The following is a 19,793-nucleotide window of genomic DNA, read 5'->3' as shown; positions in this document are numbered from 1 at the left end:
TTTCCAGGGTAACTTCCTGGATTTTATCACAATTTATTGGTTTACTCATAAGCTTTCTCATGCCTTCTATTAAACAAGGGATCATATGGTGGTGTCTTTTAAGATCTGTGCTTTGGATCTGATACTGCTGATTATTAATATGTAACCCAAAGGTAAATTTACAGGGATAGATGTTGAATTAACCATATCTTAACAAGATGGAGCATTTTTTTTAATACTTAAAATCTGCTGGTATAAATATAAAGGAAAAGAGAAACAAAGAAAAGGCTCCAGTATACTTAAAACACTTTGGAGTCCCTGCCCCCAGATTAGGCCATGTTAGTGTGTCTGCTGTTGCCACCTGCTTGAGTAGAGGGCACCCTGTCTCCTGAGGGAATCCTAAAGACCCATGAGCACACAGGAAATGCTGTTTCCTTACCAAGAGCACACAGGGAGAGCTGCCTTGCTTTATAATAACTGTGAGGCAAAGATAGATAGCACAGCAATTGAGTCTTTAGAGTTTTTATAAAGGTAACTAATTTCCCTAAAAATAGAAATGAGTGGGCTGGGGATGTGGCTCTGTGGTTCAGCACTTGCCTAGCATGAGTGGAGCTCTGGGTTCAACCCCCGCCCCCAACAATACCATACACACACACACACACAAAAAAAAAAAAAAAAAAAAAAAAGAAGGAGAGAAAAAAAGAATAGAAATGAAATAGAAACCTTGTAAATAATTTTTTCAGAGGATGTGGGTGTGATGAATAAAACAAAATACATCTTAGAAGAGCCATTGCTGATTTAAGAGGAAGAACAGTGACTCAGTCAATTAAATGATGCTAATAAGAATACTCTTTCCCAGAAATATCCGACACTAGGCCAAGGGGCCTTTCCCCTTTAGGGCTTTATCTGTAAGGACTGAAAGTCTTCACAGCTTCATATCCCAGGTGCTGTTCCAAGAGAAAAGTGCGGAGACGGATCTGGGTGTGTGAGGAAAGTGAAAAGCTGAGGAGGAGTCTCCATGAAGAAAGTTAAGATTCATTGCAGAGACGTAGAAGGAGGGGTCAATATGAGTTCACCCTGCAAACAGAAGGAAGGGGAGGAAGGAAAAGGCAACAGGTCAAAAACAACTCTTCCATGTTACACGGGAAAGAATGTCAAAGAAAATGAGCCAGAGGAGAAGCCATTGTGTGCTTGGAATGCAAAATGTGCAGCTTTATAGAGTCAGCTTTTCTGCCAAGTTGGCCAGAATCTGCTCTGACAGGGCCTCAGGGATATTATTCTGTCTATGGAAACAAGGAAAATGGCTTAGAAATCAGTGGATCGGGCCTTATCATTGCTGTCCTTCCTGTCCCCCACAGCTTCCTTAGTCCCCTCTGACCCAGGGATGGGACATGTCCTGAATAGTTCCCTGTGTGGCTGATGCATACCCTTGGAGTATTCCCCTGACACCTCTGTCCAATTTGGTTTTGTCCCATGTTTTTATTGGTGCATCACAGCTGTACATAACGGTGGGATTCCTTGTTACACACTCCTGTGTGCACACAATATAACAATATGATTTGGCCAATATCACTCCCCAGTATTTCCCTGAGACCTCCCCTCCTCCTCCTCTTGGTCCCTTTCCTCTACTATCTACCTTTGATTTTCATGCAATTCCACCCCACCTTTGTTTCCCTTTTTCTTCTTAGATCCCTCGTGAGAGGAAACATACAACCCTTGATTTTCTAAATTTGGCTTATTTTGCTTAACTGAATGTTTTCGAATTTCATTCATTTTTCTGCAAGTAACATAACTTGATTCTTTATTGCTGAATAAAACTCCATTGTGTATATATCTCACACTTTCTTTATCCATTTATCTATTGATAGACGCCTAGACTGCTTCCACAGTTTGGCTACTGTAAATTCTGCTGCTACAAACATGAATGTGCATGTGTCATTATAGTATATTGACTTCAATGTTTTAGAATAATTACCAAGGAGTGATAGAGCTGAGTCATATGGTGGTTTTAGGACTAATATTTTGAGGAATTTCATAGTGATTGCACTAGTTTATAATCCAACATCAGTGTATAGGTGTTCCTTTCTCCCCATATCCTCTTCAGCATTTATTATTGTTTTTATTCTCCATTGCTGCCATTCTAACTGGAGTGAGATGAAATCTCAGTGTAGTTGTGATTTGCATTTCCCTAATTACTAAAGATGTTGATATTTTTTTCACATATTTGTTAGCTGTTTGTGTTTCTTTTTTCGAGAAGTGTCTTGTTTGTTCATTTGTACATTATTACCTGGGTTATTTCTCTTTTTCTGGGTTATAAGTTTTTTGAGTTCTTTATATATGCTGTATATTGATCCTGTGTCAGAAGAGTATCAAGAAAAGATTTTCTCCAGTCTTCAGGTTCTCTCTTCATATTCTTGTTTTTTTTTTTACTGTGCAGAAGTTTTTAATTTGATGCCATCTCATATATTAACTCTTGGCATATTTACTGAACTGCAAAGGGCCTTTTGAGAAAATCACTTTCTGAACCTATATGATGGAGTATTAACCTTATATTTTCTTCTAAGAGTTGAATAGTTTCTGGTATAATTCTAGGTCTTCCTTGATCCGTGTTGCGTTCACTTTGTGCAGGGTGAGATATAAGGATCTAGTCCCATTCTTCTGCATATGGATAACCAATTTTCTCAGCACCATTTGTCAAAAAACTCTTTGCTCCAGTGTGTTTTTTGGCCCCTTTACTAATTGTGGCCATTTGACAGTATTAATTCTCCCTATTCATGAACATGGGAAAACTGTTTTCCATCATCTTGTGCCTTCTTCAATTTATTTTTTAAATGTTCTATTGTTTTCACTGTAGAGGACTTTCACCTCCTTGATTAGATTTGTTCCTAGGATTTTTTGTTTTGTTTTGTTTTACGGCTACAGTGAATGGAATTTGTTTTCCTGATTTCTTTATCAGTATATTTGTTGTTAATACATACGAAGGCTATTGATTTTTATATATTGATTCTATAACCTGCTACTTTGCTGAATTTGCTTATTAGCTCTATCAGTCTTTTGGTGGAGTTTTTTGTGTCTTATAAGTATGAAATTATATCATTTGCAGACGGTGATAATTTGACTTCTTTTCCTATTTTTATCCTTTTTATTTCCTTCTCTTACCTAATGGATCTGGTTAGAAATTCTAGTACGACACTTAATAGGAGGGGTGGATTTTAAAGGTAATGTTTTCAGTTTTTCTCCATTCACTATAGTTTTGGCTTTTTTTAAGATAGCCTTTATTATGTTGAAATAGGTTCCTTCTATTTCTAGTTTCTTTAATACTTTTATAATGAATTGGTGCTGAATTTTGTCAAAGACCTTCTCTACATCTATTGAGATGACTATGTGATTTTTATCCTTAATTATAAATTTTGTGATGAATTACATGTATTAATTTGTGTATGGTAAACCATCCTTGTACCCCTGAGATAAAACCAACTTGGCTATGATGTGTGATCTTCTACTATGTGGTTGAACAAGATTTTCTAATATGTATTAAGGATTTTTAAATCAAAGTTCATCAGGGATATTGGTCTGTAGTTATTTTCCTTGATCTAGCCTTATCTGATTTTGGTATAAGGGTGATATAGCTTCATAAAATTAATGTGGAAGTGTTCCTTTCTATTTCATGGAATAATTTGAGGAGCATTGGCATTAGTTCTTATTTAAAGGTCTTGTAGAATTCATCTGAGAATCTGTCTGGTCTTAGGCTTTTCTTTGTTGGAAGGCTTTTTATTACTGATTTTATCTCAGTGATAGTTATTGGTCTGTTTAGGTTTTCTATATTCTCTTGATTCAGTTTTGGCAGAGCTTATGTTTCTAGAAACATATAAATTTATTCTACATTTTTCCAATTTATTGCAGTATAAATTTTCAAAATAGTCCCTAAAGTTTCTTTGGATTTCTGTTATGTCTGGAATTCTCCTTTTTGTTTGATTAGTTTGGATGAGGACTTATAAATCTTGTTTATCTTTTCAAAGAACCAACTCTTCATTGCATTGATCCTTTGTCTTGTTTCTTTATCCTCAATTTTATTGATTTGGGCTCTGATCTTAATTATTTCCTTCCTTCTATTGGTTTTTGAATTGGTTTGTTCTTGTTTTTCAGAGGCCTTCAGATGCATCATTAGATTGTTCTTTTGGGATCTCTCTGGTTTTCTTATATAGGCATTCATAGGTAAAAACTTTCCTTTTAGAATCACCTTTGTATTTTCCCAGAGAGTCTGGTATGTTGTAACATTATTCTTGCTTAATTTAAAAAATTTTAAAATTTCTCTCCTAATTTCTTCTATCACCCATTCATTCAAAATTGTATTGTTCAATCTCCAAGTGTTTTTATAGTTTCTGTAAGGTATTCTTGGTGTTCATTTCTACTTTCATTCCATTATGATCAGATAAGATGCAAGGAATTACATAAAACCTTTTTGTATTTGCTAAGATTTGCTTTGTAATCTAAAATATGGTCTATTTTGGAGAAATTTCCATGAGCTGTGAGAAGTATATATAGCTGTTGTTAGATGAAATATTACATAGATGTGTGTTAAGTTCATTTGATTAATAAATATTTTGGCGAATCCAGAGAATCTTTACTGTGTTTATGTCTGGATGACCTGTCTAATGGTGACAGAGATGTGTTGAAATCACCCAGTATCAGGATAATGGGGTCTACCTTTGAGTAATTTGAGTAATATCTGTTTTATGTAATTAGGTGCACCAACATTTGGGGCACAAATGTTTATTCTCATTATAACATTTTCTTGGATTATTCCCTTTACCTTTGTCATTTCTGATTTTGGCTTGAAGTTTGCATTGTCAGATATGAGAGTAGCTAATCCTGCTTATTTTTAGGCTCCATTTTCATGGTACATCAATTTTCATCCTTTCATTTCCAGCCTTTGGCTCTCTTTGCCTATAAGCTGAGTCTCTTGAAAACAACATATAGTTGGTCCTTGCTTTTTTAATCCATTATGTAAGCCTACGTCTTTTAATTGGAGAGTTAAGACCATTTGCATACAATGTTATTCTTCCTGGTGTTTTTATTTATTTCTAATGTTTAATTTGATCCTGTTGCTCGTTGTCAACAATAGGGTTTGTTGTTGATTCTTCTCTGTGAAGTGTTTCTTTAAGTGTTTTCTGTAGTGCTGGCTTAATAGTCATGAATTCTTTTAGTTTTTGCTTAACTTGGAAAGTTTTTATTTCATTTTTGATTCTGAAGGATAGCTTTGCTGGATGTAGCAATGCTTGTTGACAGTTATTTTCTTTGAGGCCTTGGAATATATCATTCTAAGCCTATCTGTATTTTAGAGTTTGTGCTGAGAAATCAGAAGTAATCAAACGTGACCTGATGTTTTTTCTCTAGAATTTTATCCTTATTTTTTATCTTGGGCATTTTAATTATAATGTGTTGTGGAGAGGTTCCTTTTTGATCTTGTCTATTTTGAGTTCTTAATGCCTCCTAGATTGGGATGTCCACCTCATTCTCAAGATTTGGAAATTTTTCTTTCTTATTTCCATGAACAGGTTATCCATGGTATTAGCCTATATCTCACAACACTCTTCAATTCTGGTGATTCTTAAATTTGTTCTCTTGATGTTATCTAAGAGTTCTTGTATATTTTGGTTATGGTTACTTATTTTCTTCTTTTTAATACTGTTTATATGTTCAAGGATGCCCACTTTCTGTTTAATCCTTTTCAATATCTCTAGTTACTTATTGAATTTCTCTTTCATATCCTGTAATGACTTCCCTAATTCATTCAATCATTTGTGTCTGTGTGTGCTCTATTCATTAATCATTTTTGTAACCATTGTAATTATTTTAAATTATTTGATATTTTATCCATTTCAATATCTGGAGTCAGTTGCTAGTGAATTATGAACTTTAGGAGACATTTTATTACCTTGTATTTTTCATATTTCTTGTCTTCTTGTGTTGGGTTTTGTATATCTGATGGGATGCACTTCTCTTCCACACTCCTGTGTGGACCTTTATAGGGCACAGCCTCCTCTTGTCTTAGAGTGATCTAGATTTAGACCTCTCATAGGTGTGGTATCCACACCTTTTGTGTCAATTCTCTCTGTTTTTGCTACAGGAGTAGATATCCATGAGTGGAACCTGAGACCTCCTGCCATGTAGACATTTCTATTTAGAGTCTGGTTCTTAGTTTTAGGTTTTTGCCTCTTCTATTTTTTGTATTTAAGTATTGCAGAAATTTGATTGTGATTAATTTGTACGTGGATTAAGGTGAACTCTCTCTTGACTGGGTTTAGTTCAGCAGCAGTCTATACCCTGTGAATTTGTAGTGTTCCTGTAAATTCTCAGCACATCACAGACAAGGGGAAACAAACAATAGAAATACCCAAATCAAACAATATACAGCATTAAAATAAATACCTGGTGCCTATAATGACATCTACAACACTAATTTTTACAAAAATAGAAAATAGTGGGAAGCAATTGCCAACAGCAAAAATAACAAAAAGCTGTGAATTAGATTTGATATTAAAGAAAACAATAAGTGTCAACTATGCCATACACATTATCAACAACTGCAAATAAAAATGATAGAGCAGGAGTTATAAAACCCAAATAGTTCTAAAAGGTGGTAAAAATTCAGTTCATTAAGAAAAAATAAAAGATGATAGAAACATAAAAGAAAGTTTACACTATTCAGAATGTAAACAGAGCATGCAAAAGAGATGTGGCAAGTGGTGAATATAAAAGAGGAAAGATAGAGAAAAGTTGAAGATAGAGAGCAAGAGAATTTGGCAGGAGAGAAAGAGAAACAAAAGAAACAAGCAAATAAAGTCAAACTAAAATAAACAACCCCCCACTAACCCTCAAAAGACAAGGAAAAGTAGATATCATAAAAAATGCTAAAGGGCTGGGGCTATAGTTCAGCAGTAGAGTGCTTGCCTAGCATGTGTGAGGCACTGAGTAGATCCTCAGCACCACATAAAAATAAACAAATAAAATAAAGGCATTCTGTCCATCTACAACTATAATTTTTTAAATGCTAAAAATGAGAAAAAGAAAAAATATGTATTTGTGTATATATATATATATATATATATATATATATATAATCTCCATAAATCAATCAGCACAGTAAGAATACACCATCACTACCACCACACACTGCCCCCTGCAAAAAAAAAAAAAAAGGGAAAAAAGATTCTCGAGGGAAAAAAAAAGGGGGTCTTTACTAAAGTGGTGAAAACTGTCAATGAGGATGGGTAGCCACTCCTTCTGCCCGACTATCATTTCCATTTTCTCTCGGACTTTCTGAGAAGCTACTCCTGCTTTCTTGAATCCTGAGCCATGGAGCAACTGGAAATTCAGTCTTCCTCGAATCTGCCATCTTGAATCCTCCAGAGCGTGTCCCAGTTTATTTTTGGTCAAAGGGAACTGAGGTTTTCAGAGAATGCCATGCAATCAAAAGGCAAAAGCTAAAAGGAAAGGAAAGCCAGTCTCTTCATGTCACTAAAGGAATGACACCAGACAGGGATCCAAAGAAGTCCCTCCTAGGGAGCAGGGGAATCTCAGCTTGGGCTGAGTGGGTTATTGATCTCCATCATTGTCAAAAACAAGGCACAAGCAGATATTTATTAAAAGACAGCGAAACAAAGGTATACATGCCCCCGAGATAGGATGCAGATACCCCTTGCTTCTCAGAAAAGAGAAGACAGTATTGCACCCTGGGCTGAGCTCTCTTGCTATATATAGGACTTTCCCTATATAAAGGAAGAAAAGTGTAGGTTCACAGGCAAACTTTTGTTATGAACGTCAAATCCCATGTTCATCATTTGATATTTGTGGTTCAGAATGTTTCTTCCTGGTTAAGTAGCGTAGCCATAAATCAGTGTAGGTCTTTGAAGCTGGTCACATTTAAATCGATGATGTTTTCTTTCTGATTGATCGGATACAAGCATATGCTGTAGGCTTTCTTCAACTAAAGAGACAAGCATGGCTGATCATGCTCATAGATTGGGTCTTCTTCTACTAAGGACCTCTTTCTCTTTCTCCCTGGGAGTCCACCTACCTCAGTAAGTATAAATGCTCAATAATAGTAGTAAAATTAGCCAACTATAGTGGCATGCATTTGTAATCCCAGCAACTTGGGCTGAGGCAAGAGGAATGCAAATTTGAGGCCAGCTTCAGCAACCTACAAGACCCTGTCTCAAAATAAAGAATAAAAGAAGGGCTGGGGAGACACGGAGCTGGGAAAAAGAAGGCAGAAAAGAGGTGTGAGCAGAGCCAGAGCTAGAGCCAGAGCCAGGCGAAAAGGCTGAGCACAGAGCCACGGGGTAGGCCATGCAGCGTGGGCCCAGCAAGCCCACTCATGACCCATGCCAGTGGGGACAGGCAGTGAGTAACTCCTCCCCTGCAGCCCTGACAAACTCTAATCTGGCCTGGTAGTCAGGGGCCTGAGAGCAGATCCCAAATCAGGCTTTGCTCAGCCTCTGACAAGGGCTAGACCTTAGGAAGGCGCCTTCAACAGCAGGACCAGGTTGGCCATAATGCCTAAAAACTTCACAATCATTCCTGCAGCCAAACCCAAGTGGGCCAAGGCCTCCGAGAAATGCACAGACTACCCCAAGTGTTCAGATATAACTGTGGCTGCTGTTCAGGCCAAGAAGAACCACTCTGGTTCCTGGCACCGATCTACCCATACAGAGGTATATCAAGAGCCACGACAAGGTGGGTGAGAATGCCAACTCCCAGATCAAGTTGTGCATCCAGCACCTGGTGCCTCCAGTGTCCTTAAGCAAACCAAAGAGATGGGTACCTCAGGGTCCTTCCATCTGGCCAAGAGTGAAGACCCTGGGATGTCAGTAGCCTTCAGGAAGACCAAGAAGGTGGCCACACCAAAGAAGGCATTCAGACCCCAAGGAAGAAGCCCAAAGCCACCTCAGTCATGAAGGCCAAGAGGAAGCCAGCTGCCACACCAAGAAACCCCAAACCCAAGATTGTCAAAGCCATGCCAGTCAGGGTATCCTATAAGGACTTTGTGTTGCTGTTCCCTCTGTACCAGAAGGCCAAACCAATGAAGCCCAAAGCCAAGACTGGTGCCATTAAGGGCCAGCCAAGACAAGAGTACCAAGAGGAGACACTGTGGCCTTTCATTGTGGACACTCCTTCCTCCTCATGTTCTATAAACACTTTGCTCCTTTCTTTTCTCTCCATCCTTCTGCGACCCTTGGCCCCATTCTATCCTGATGTTTCCTGAGACAGCATTTGGATTCCTCAGAGACTGTGGAATGATTCCTTTTTCCTTAACCAGCTGAGCAAGGACAGCAACAACAGATCTCATCTGTGTGATAAGGAGGATGTGATGATATTTCGTTTTGTTGATTTACTGGTAATCTTCCCATGGGGCTAGGGGTTTGGGGGCTTTGTGTGTGATGTTGGGTGATTTGTTTGCTATGAGCATAGACATGGGGGAGGAGAGAACAGGTGAGGCAGTTGGTTCTGGCTAGAGGAGAGGCAGCCCAGGAACTGTAAGGGTTGTAGGCGTGTCCTTAAGTCAGGGGCCCCTTTTGAGAGTTTCAGAACCTTTGCTGGTGGGGAAGGGGAGGCAGCTGCTAGCAGCAAAAGAAGGAGGCAGGAAAACCCTTCTGGGCTGACCTCCCAAGGGGAGGAGTGGTGGTGGCCAGCGGGTGAAGGCCCAGTTTCCTTCTCACTTCCGTCAGTCTGCCCTGTGGCCTCTGTATTGTCTTATGGAAGGCGAGGAGGGCATCCACGTAACAGCTGGATGGGAGAAATTAAAGCTTCTCCTAGTTAGCTAGGAACTAGCTGTTGGGGTGTCTTTGTGACAGAGTCTCCCGTGATATGCAGGAAGGATGAGGAATTGGTCATCCAGGTGCTCTGTGGAAACTTGAGTTTTTTCTACATAATCAATTAATTGTATCCTATAAGGACTTTTTGTTGCTGTTCCCTCTGTCCAAGACGTGGCTTTGCTTGGTCGGTGGGGCTCTATCCCCACCACGAGCCACATAAAACCCCCTGACCCCTCTTTACTTCTTTTTATGAGTAGTGGTAGATGGGGAGGGGGAAGGGCAGGGAGAAGACAGTAAGACATACTGCAGGAAATTTTGAATTTGCTAAGTAGTTGGGAGCGCTAGGTCTGTGTGCTTCTCTGTATACAGACATATGCCTGTCTAGGGCCAGCGCTTAATGTTTCACACTGAGAGCTGGGAGAAAAACACAGTACAGATTTTCTCTTATTTTTAATGAAATAGGAACATCACACATTTGCACATCCCTCTGCTTTTTTAAAAACAAGCATTATTTGTGCCAGGAAAAAATTCACTGTTGTTATAATTTTAAAACTTTAAAAAAAAATTGGAGAAGGGGGGCAGAGGAAAGGCTGGGGATGCAGCTCCATGGAAAACGCCCTAAGTTTAATCACTACCTCAAAAAAATTGGAAGTCTTTCATGGTTATATAATGAAAGACAGAGTGAGTGGTGCCATAAATAATGGGTCCAAGCTCCTGCTACTAAACATTTTATTTATTCCTAATTCTCCCCTATCTCAGATATATCTAAAATTAATATATTAGTGTACATGGTTTTTTTTTTTCTTCCTTCTTTTAGATGATTTCTTAGGAAATGGGAAGCCAGTCTTAAACATAGCTGCTTGGGGAGGGGGGGTGAGACACACTCCCCCCCACACTAGGGACGCTCCCTTATGCTTCCCCCCAGGGAAGCTCTCTTTTCCCTTATGCCACCAAGTCTCCTCTCTCCTCTCCCCCTCTGACTCTGAGGCGGGTGTAAGAAGGGTCAGCGTCCTCTCAGCAGGCCACCCCTGAGAATGCATCTCCCCCCTTGCAGGCCACCTAGCACTACTAAGAGTTAAGTGACACGTGAAACAAATGTGCCGTGCCTCCTAGGCCCGTTTCCATTTGGACAGTGGCAGAGACCTTAAGCTGATGGAAACCAGGCTAATGGTGGCACAGGAAACAACAGAGAGCAAGCTGGGATGGCACGCATTCTTTCATGGAGGCATGGGGTGGGTGAGGGGAAGGACGGGGTGACTGTCAGCTCATGAATGCTTCTTCCAGTATCCTCTTAGGGCCCTGTCATCTCTGGCTTGAATGAGCCCTAGAGCTGTGCTCACAATCTTTTTCTCACGACGATACACACAGAAAACCGTAACATTTGTGTCACAACCCAGGAAACAGGAAGCAGCTTGAACACAGGTGCCCACGTGGGACCTCCAATTGCCCTGAGGCCTGAATGAACAATATCTCAGCGCCCTGGGCTCTTTCAGCTCCAAAGTGTGTCTGTGCCGGTCAACTTCCCATCCCTTCAGCCCTCTGACACCACTTCCCAAAGAGCTGTTTTCACCATGTGGCGCTCCGCCCAGATACCCTTGACCTTCCCATGTTTCCCAGCTGAACATTCAAGACCTTCAGATTCTGGGCATCTGCATTTCTAGTCCTCTCTCCTCTGCTCCAGCCAGCCACTCACAGGTGTCCCCCAGTTTCACGTTCGCTCCAGCCCCTTGTCCTTGCTCATGCTGTTCCCCCTTTGGAATATGCCTTCCTTTGACCTTCCTTCTGAACCTTGCCCCTCTCCCAAGGCCTGACCCAGTCTGTGCCCCTTCCCGGAAGCAGCTCTCTCAGCCACAGTCCTTCCCTGGACATCAGTAGTACTTTCCGTGTGAGCCATCACTCAACCCAAGTCACCTTTTCATGTGTGTGTGACTTGTGTCCCCAGGCAGACTGAGGGGAGACAGGAGGAATGCACTGGAGCTCTGGAGCCCAAAGACTTTTCTGGGATTTATTTCCCCTTCTGTCAAAGTAAGGTCTAGTTCCTGGAGTGGTTGTGAGGCTCACAGGAGGCCAAGGGTGCACATTAACTTGTGTTGACCATGCACACAGAGGCCCAGCTCAAGCCACGGGCCATTTTTTCTCTCTACAGCATCCGTCACGAGGCAAGTCCTGGGCAACCATGGTTGGCTGAAGGTGTGAGTTCCTATACCTCTTGGTGTCCCGCCAAGCCCCAGGGTGCAGTAGTGGCCAGCATCCTGCCCTGTCCCCAACACAGGTGCTAGCCATTTGGTACCACTCTCTTCTGTCACCTGCAGACCACTTCCTGGAGCTGCACATGTACATGACTTCTGCACTAGGCAAGAATGACATGAAGGCCATTGGCCTGCAGATGGCCCTCGACCTCCTGGCCAAGAAGGAGAAGAAGGACTCTATTACAGGTCTCCAGACACGCACCCAGCCTGGGCGGCCCGACTGGAGCAAGGTAAAGGCTAGCTGGAACCCCACAGTGGGCAGGGGCCAGTGAGACTGAGAGTCTGAGGCAGCAGCAGGGAGATCAGGGTCAAGCAGCCAGGGGCAAAGCATGAAGTTCACATCCAAGTTCAGAGGAGGTGTCCAGGCAGGAGTGGTAGTCAGGGAACCCACATTCTGCTCCGTCACTCGCTCACTTTGTGCCTCCTTGTTTCCCCATCTGGTTAAGAGGAAGTTGGTCTACCTGCCCTCAATGGCCTCTCCAGCCTTGAGTCCCTATGAACCAAAGCCAGAAAGCCCAGGTGGTCAGGGTCCTGGGGAAACATTAAGTCTTATTCATCTCCTGTTGCAAATGGGGAAACTGAGGCCCATGGGCAAGAAGTGGTTTGTGATCTTTCCATTTTACTTCTCAGATTGGTTTTATTATTATTACTATTAAATGTTATATATTATTATTAATTATTATCAATTATATTATTATTAATTATTATTATTTTCTTGCCTGAAAAATTGGGGCACAGTCTTTGCAGGCAGTGGCCCACAGCACAGCTTTGAAAACTGCTGTAGATGCTCTGAGGCAGGGTCATGAGGGCTAAGGGACAGTACGTGGGAGTGGTACACAGATGTCAAAGGGGCCCTTCTTCAAAAGGCAATTTATAAACATAATTTGGGGTAAAAAAGGGTCCTTACCAGGGGGAAAATAAAAGATGGTGGAATGAGAGGGACATCATCGCCCTAGGTACATGTATGACTGCTCATAAGATGTGACACTACATCGTGTACAACCAGAGAAATGAAGAGTTCTGCTGCAATTGTGTACAATCAACTAAAATGCATTCTGCTGTCATATATACCTATATAACATATATATACCTATATAAATAAATACATTAACTCATTAATAATAATAAAAAAGAAAGCGGCATCCAGATCATAGCACATGGCCCAGGGGCTCCCGAGCAGCTGCACACAGCCTCTGGTTGCCAAAGCTGCATCAATTTGAGTGTATTTTTCCCACAGAAGGGGGTTCTCAAGTGGAGGGCCTTGGTTTTACTTATTTCTAGCCCTAACTCACTTCTGGGCCATGTTACAAGTTGAGCAAGTGATTGAGTGGCCGGGTGGTAGACTCCACTGTGAGCTCAGCAGCTGTGCCACCCATGTTCCTCAAGCTCCTGGGTCAAATGGGGCCACTCCTTGCTGCCTCCAGGTAGGGGCAGCACTGGTCTCTGATCCCAGCCCCACCTCTCCTTCTGCTCTCTCCAACCCTCTGACTCCAGGTGTTCCAGAAAGTGGCTGCTGCAAAGAAGGGCAAGGTGCAGGTCTTCTTCTGTGGCTCCCCAGCTCTGGCCAAGGTGCTGAAGGGCCACTGTGAGCAGTTTGGCTTCAAGTTCTTCCAAGAGAACTTCTAGCTGCCGCTCTCTGTGAGGCTGTGCCCCAAATCCACTCCATCACTGGCTTTGTCATAGGGGTATAAGTGCCCCTGTGTGGACCAGCCTCAGACCACCCACCCAGCAGGACAAAGCCCCGGGACCACTGAATCCTGATTAACACAAAGCAGGGGGGCCCCAAGGGGCAGACCACAGAACCCATCTGCTGTGCATTCTGGGATTGCATGAGGCTGAGGAGATGAGGCTGGAGGCTGGGGTCATGAGGAGGCAGGAGGGGACCTCAGGACAGCTGCTCCTCCAAAAGTCCTCTGAGGGAGACTTCTGCCTCCCATAGTGATCCCCAGCCTACCTACTCAGCCACAACATCTCATTATGCAATTTTCAAACATACAGAAAGTTGAAAGGATCGTGCAGTGCACTGTGCGACCCACCTTCTGACTCCTTGGTTACCATTTTGCTGTGTTTGCTTTGTCATGTATGACCTGTCAGTCCCTCCCTCTACCCACCCACCAATGTGTCTCCTTCTTCTGATGTATTTCACAGTAAGGTACAGATATCGACATATTTTGCCACTCAGAGAAACTTAAAATGTAGATTCCTTGGTCCCACACCCAGAAGTTCTAATCTCAAAGGTCTGGGAATGAAACCTGGAGCATGTATCTTCCTAGAATCCAGTCCCACGGGGAGAGTGGGAGGGTATATTTCCCCACCTCTCTGAATCTTTGCCTTCCCCCCTCGTTCCCTCCCCCTTCCTCTCTCTCCTGGCATGTGCCACAGTGTCCCTCCTTGCCGCACACTCTGGCCCTTCTCTTCTCTCTGACCACTGACCATTAGAGAGGGAAGATGGAGACACCCTCCTGTGTGCCTCTGTGGGATCATGAAACAGATGGGGACACAGAGCGCTCAGCTCAGCCACCCCAGCTGTGCGGCCATGGCAACCTCTCCATGTCTGTGTCTTCCTCCATGAAATGAGCTGATGACATGTGCAGGTGACAGCTGTGACGGTGAAGGTGGACTGGGAGTGAGCCTGGCGGGAGACCTTTGCTGGGGCCTTTCCACCAGGTCATGCTGCGTTACCTGCAAGCCTGGGCGGGCACTTGACCGACGGACCAATCTCAGACCTCGGCTTTGCCATCCTGAGGCCACACACGGTTTGAACCCATTTCCTTCTGTGAAGTCTGCTCTGGCCCTCTGCACTGGGCCTGGGAAGGCTGAAAGGAAACCCTGTCACTATCTGGGACTCAGAAGTATTTGAAAGAGAGTGGCCCAGCTTGAGACTGGAGCATGTAGAGGATGTACCAAAGTCATTTGAAGTCTTGGCAGCATCACTTTAACACAGAATTACACACACACACACACACACACACACACACACACACACACACACACACACTGTTTTATATTTTGTCCTGTCTCAGAACACACTTGAGCTGCAGAACTCAGTCATTTTCTCTCTTAGAGCAGATTTCCACTTGGCACAAACACACATTTGCACACAGCCAGCTGTTTGAGTACTTTTTGGGGGGTAGTGGTGGGAGCAGGTGGAAGAACCTTAAACAAGATTGTAAATTCCCTTGGCCGAGTGATGATGTGCCTGTGTTCTGTATTCTTTCCAGCCAGACTCCAGTTGCCCACGAGGGGGCGCTGCAGAATCAGAGATCTCAGGAGGGTCTGTTGTGCAGGAAAGGGAGACTGGTTCCTGTGAGGAAATCAAAGGAAAGAGCAGGAAGGACCCCACCCCACTGCAAAGCTCCCCTCTCAGGACCACGCCTCTAGGCTCAGTCTCAGGCAGCACCGTGAAGTCAGTAGAGAGAGTTCATTTTCAAGATCAGTTTCTGTCGCTCCTGGCACCTCACTCTGTCCCTGCCTCCCCCACCACCCCCACCACCCCCCTCCACCTGCTCCCGCTGTTCAGTTCTGTGCTTTCCTCTTTTCTCCTCCCAACAGAGTGTCCACCTGCAAGGTTGAGTGGAGTTGAACAGGTCTGGCTTGGGGACAACTCATACATAGGTCCAGGCTCTGCCCTCAGTGAACATAGGAACTTAGGTGGCAAGTTCAAATATACCAGTGGCCAGCAGGCTGAGCGTGTCCACCTGGATGTTTCCCAGGTGACCAGAAGGGTGCCATCCCGGTGTCAACAAGAAACAAATGCATCCTTATAGCCAACTGACTTTTCTTCTTTCAGCCAGATGTCGGCAATGCTGAGACACATCTGGGCCCAAGATAGATAAGGCTGACACAGAGAGGAGGGAGGGAGCACCAGCTAACTGCAGGTAAAGGGAGGCATATGGAAGGGCACACCTGACCTCCTCCATCAGGCTGGGAGCTCCCGGAGGTCAGGCCTGTGGCCCCCAAATCAAGCACAAAGAGAGAATGAATGGGCCTGAAGTGGGTGTCAGTTCCCATCAGGGCAAGGGAGGGATGAGATGGAATTGTCTTCTGCATCTAATTGTCATTTGTAATTTGGGGAACAAAAGTGCACACACAAGCTGCCTGAATGTCTTTGCCAGCTGTTCTGCTGTGACCACACTCTGACAGCCAGGAAGGTTTTAGAGAAACAAATGATTAGCTGGACCTGCCCTGCCCGCCCAGCACAAGTGCAGTCTATTAATACACTGAGAGCCTGGGGCATTTGTGGGAGGGGAGGGGGACATGGGCCATATTGCAAAGTGTCACCAGCTTTGTAGACAAGGTCCAGAGTAGGGAGAGATTAGAGGCACCAGCTGAGGCTGGCTCTGGGCAAAACCTTTCATGTACGCAGTGAAAAAACCACTGCTTTCGGGAAGTCGGAACACGGCTTCTGCTTTTGCTAGTGCTGCGCGACCTTGGATATATCATTTGGCCTCTCTGAGCTCTCGTTTTTTTGTCTATGAAGTGACCACATTAAGGACACATGTGTTTAAATGCTTGTACATGCATAGGCATCCCTAAAAGGACACAAAAATACTTCTCTTTGCTCTGTGGGGTGGGAGTGGAGAGACAGGAAGGAAAGGACTTTTACTTTTGATTTTTGTTTTGTTTTACTTTTTACCCTTCTATGAAGTTTGAGGTTTTTATGATAAGGGTATGTTGTTTCAATTTTGAAAAGAAACCTCAAATAGAATGTCATGTAGAAGCAAAAAAAAAAAAAGTATCAAGAATTTGATCTGATCCTATGCATACAATGAAAAATAAATAATGTATATGCATCATGTGGGAATAAAAGAAATGCACGGAAAAGAGGGTTAGAAGGATGGAGCAGTCACTGTGGGAACTTTGGGGGAGTTTGTGAAGTCCCTTTACCTTGCTCATGTACTGGTGTATTACCTGTATAATGTTCCCAATGTATAAATTTTATACCAGACACTTCATGTACCACTCATGTGTTGTTATACTTTTTTTTTACTTATGTACTTATGAATGGGTTATGTCATTTTTTAGAAGAATAAAACAAAAGGCAGAGCTTGCCTGCAATGTCATCTATGACCCTCAGCATTAAATCTCAAGTGGAAGCATTTCAGGTATTTGCCAAGGGGAGGCCCCTCTGGTGGAGGGTCAGTCCCCTGGACACAGTGCCCCTATTCAATATGCAAAGCTGCCTGCTTTAAATGGTCTAAGTATTAAAACAAAAGACCCCATGAAGGCCTGAGGCTGCTTCAGAAGGACAGAAGAGGCCAGGGGCATTGAGGGGTAACTGTGCCAACCAGCCTCCCCACGGTCCAGACTCCTGGCGCTCTGCCTGCACTGAACAAGTACCAACGCCGAACAGCCTCCCTGACCATGGATTCTGCTTTTTATGATCTGTCTTCACAATATGATGACTCTCTCCTTTTAAAAATAAGATTACTTTTTAAAATACATTTATTTTATGAGGAAATCTATCCAAGGGGGACAAATACTTGAGATGAAGAGCAGAGATGACGGGAAGGGAACGTGATCTCGGGAAGTTCCCAGCCTCCCTACCTCCAGCCAGCAGGGACCCACCTGGGCTGCCCCGTCCTACCCAGGGACAAAGAGCACCATCCTTAAACATCCTAGTTGGTGAGCATAGCCTGCTAGACAAAGGAGAAGGAAGACCGAGAAGGAAGGAAGAAAGGAAGGAAAGAAGGAGGGAAGGAAGAAAGGATAAATATACCAGGGATAAATGGTACACTTCTGGGGGGAAAAAAAATCTCAGAATCACCCAACTGTGGCTGGATGATACAATTTAAACTTGTCTTTAAATATAACCCTGAAGAACATTCAAGAGAAGTGAATGACTTGTCTTTGTCCCAATGATTGGAACTGCAGCACCACCCACCAGGTGGTGAGTGTCATGAATGTCTCCACTGGGAAGATCCCCTGTTCAACTGGTAGCCCCAGGTGGTGACCTTGACTCCTGTCTTCTCCCGTATCCTCCTCCTCCTGCCAGTCATCAAGCCCCGTCAACATGACATGCTAAGTGCTTCTCAGACCTAGTCACTTCCCCATTGGTCCTACCTTGGCTTGCTCCTGCCTTAGTTTGGTCCTTAACTGGTTTTGGCTTGGAATATGGCTACAGCCTACTAGTTGGGCCCCCTGTCTCCAGCCCCTTGCAGCTCTAATCTGTCCTACACTGTTGTGGGTCTGATCACACATCTTCCTGTTGGTGGCTCACCTCCTGTAATCATCCAATTCCTGTGTCTGCCACACAAACCCTCCCCATTAAGCATTTGATCAAGATCTACTATTTTAATAACCTGTGTTATTACCTGGCCTTTGCCTGCCTCTCATGTCTTGCCAAAGCCCATCCTGCTCTTCCTGTTCTAAGTACCATCCCCAAGGGTCTCCCTCATTTCACACCTTCAAGCCTCTGTGTCTGCAGAACCTGACATGTGGAGCATCCTTACCTACCACCAGATGGAGATTTCACAACATCATTATCTGTAAAGACTTGCTTGCAGCCAGGTGCAGTGATGCACAGCTGCCTTACCTGTAATCCCAACAACCCAGGATGGGGGGTGGTACTGAGACAGGAGGATCACTAGTTCAAAGCCAGCCTCAGCAACGGCGAGGTGCAAAGAACTTAGTGAAACCCTGTCTCTGAATAAAATACAAAATAGGGCTGGGGATGTGGCTCAGTGGCCGAGTGCCCTTGAGTTCAATCTCTGATACCCTCCCTCAAAAACAAACAAACAAAAACACTGTTTGCCATCTCTCCCGTTGTCCAATAACCCACCTGCTCCCACAGTCCTGTGGTGGGAGTGGTATCGTGCTGACCTCTTAACTTGCCCGTGAACTCCCTGAGGGCAGGCATCTTATTCATCTTTGTCTCCCCAGTGCCTGGTGATCAACAAAAGTGTTGGTGAGCTAATGTGATTGCCTTGAACCTCCATCCCTTTCTGCCCCCACCTTCTCTGTGGCTCCACTTTTAGGGTGAGAGAGATTCCACTATCCCTGCACCAGGCAGGCCCAGAATTACAGGGTAGAGGAGGCAGCTGCCTTACCTGCCCCCCACCTCCCAGATGGCCCACACTTGCTTTCTTCACCAGAGGTGAGGTTTCATTTGCAAATCTGACTGGCACTCCACCTTAAAGTCCCCAGACAAGGAAGGCTAGTGATAGCTCTCTCCAGCTCCTACCCTGAAAAACAAGGGAGTGAGGCTGATGGTTCCCCACTTCCTCTGTGTCACCTCCTCCTCCTCCTCTTCCTTGTTCGGCTCTTTCTTCTTCTAACTCAAAGGAGCCCGATGACTTAGAAAGAGCAAATGAATAGGGAATAGGGAAAGCAAAAAGAGAGAGAAAAAAGACAGAGAGAGTGATTGTGCCAAGTTATTATTCAAAGGAGCTCTCTGGGACCAGGAGCAAGAGTAGTCCCATCAATCACCCAGCAGAGCTCTGAGGCAGGTGAGTGCTGTGGGTGTGGGATCTGTGGATAGCCATGCATGTGAGCAACCTGTCCAGGAGCCTGGGGCCCTCTGCCAACCACCACAGAGGAGGGAGGCCAGAGAGACTCCATAAGAGGACAGGAAGCCCAAAGGCTGGAGATAAGGCTCACTGACCTGCCTTTTTCCACCGGCTGGAGCCAAATGTAAGAAAGAGAGAGATGTGGTCTGAAGGGGCCTAGGGCTTGTTTGTTCCAAGGCTTTGTTGCCTGGACTCCCTCATCTGACCAGAGGGTGGCCCAAGATGCACTCAGGCCTGGA

At 43.9% G+C, this 19,793-nt stretch overlaps 1 protein-coding gene and 1 pseudogene across 3 annotated transcripts in view; both read left to right on the top strand.

The window, feature by feature from the left end:
* The window catches only part of Nox5 (NADPH oxidase 5), a 58,850-nt gene extending 40,979 nt beyond the window's left edge, over nucleotides 1-17,871 (top strand). For 2 of the 3 annotated variants that reach the window (XM_078049396.1, XM_078049395.1), the window contains 2 exons: nucleotides 12,110-12,276; nucleotides 13,541-17,871. In XM_078049396.1, the coding sequence (XP_077905522.1) occupies nucleotides 12,110-12,276; nucleotides 13,541-13,672 (299 nt within the window). In that variant the 3' untranslated portion in view covers nucleotides 13,673-17,871. The remainder of the gene's footprint in view (nucleotides 1-12,109; nucleotides 12,277-13,540) is intronic. The other variant, XM_078049394.1, reaches the window with a different exon arrangement.
* LOC144377704 (histone H5-like) lies at nucleotides 7,126-12,103 on the top strand (annotated as a pseudogene).
* Nucleotides 17,872-19,793: the final 1,922 nt, after the last annotated feature.

This window comes from Ictidomys tridecemlineatus, chromosome 5 (assembly GCF_052094955.1).
Source record: "Ictidomys tridecemlineatus isolate mIctTri1 chromosome 5, mIctTri1.hap1, whole genome shotgun sequence".
Classification (NCBI taxonomy): Eukaryota; Metazoa; Chordata; class Mammalia; order Rodentia; family Sciuridae; genus Ictidomys; species Ictidomys tridecemlineatus.
The sequence above is the reverse complement of the archived record's forward strand: the minus strand, read 5'-3'. Positions and strand labels throughout refer to the sequence as shown.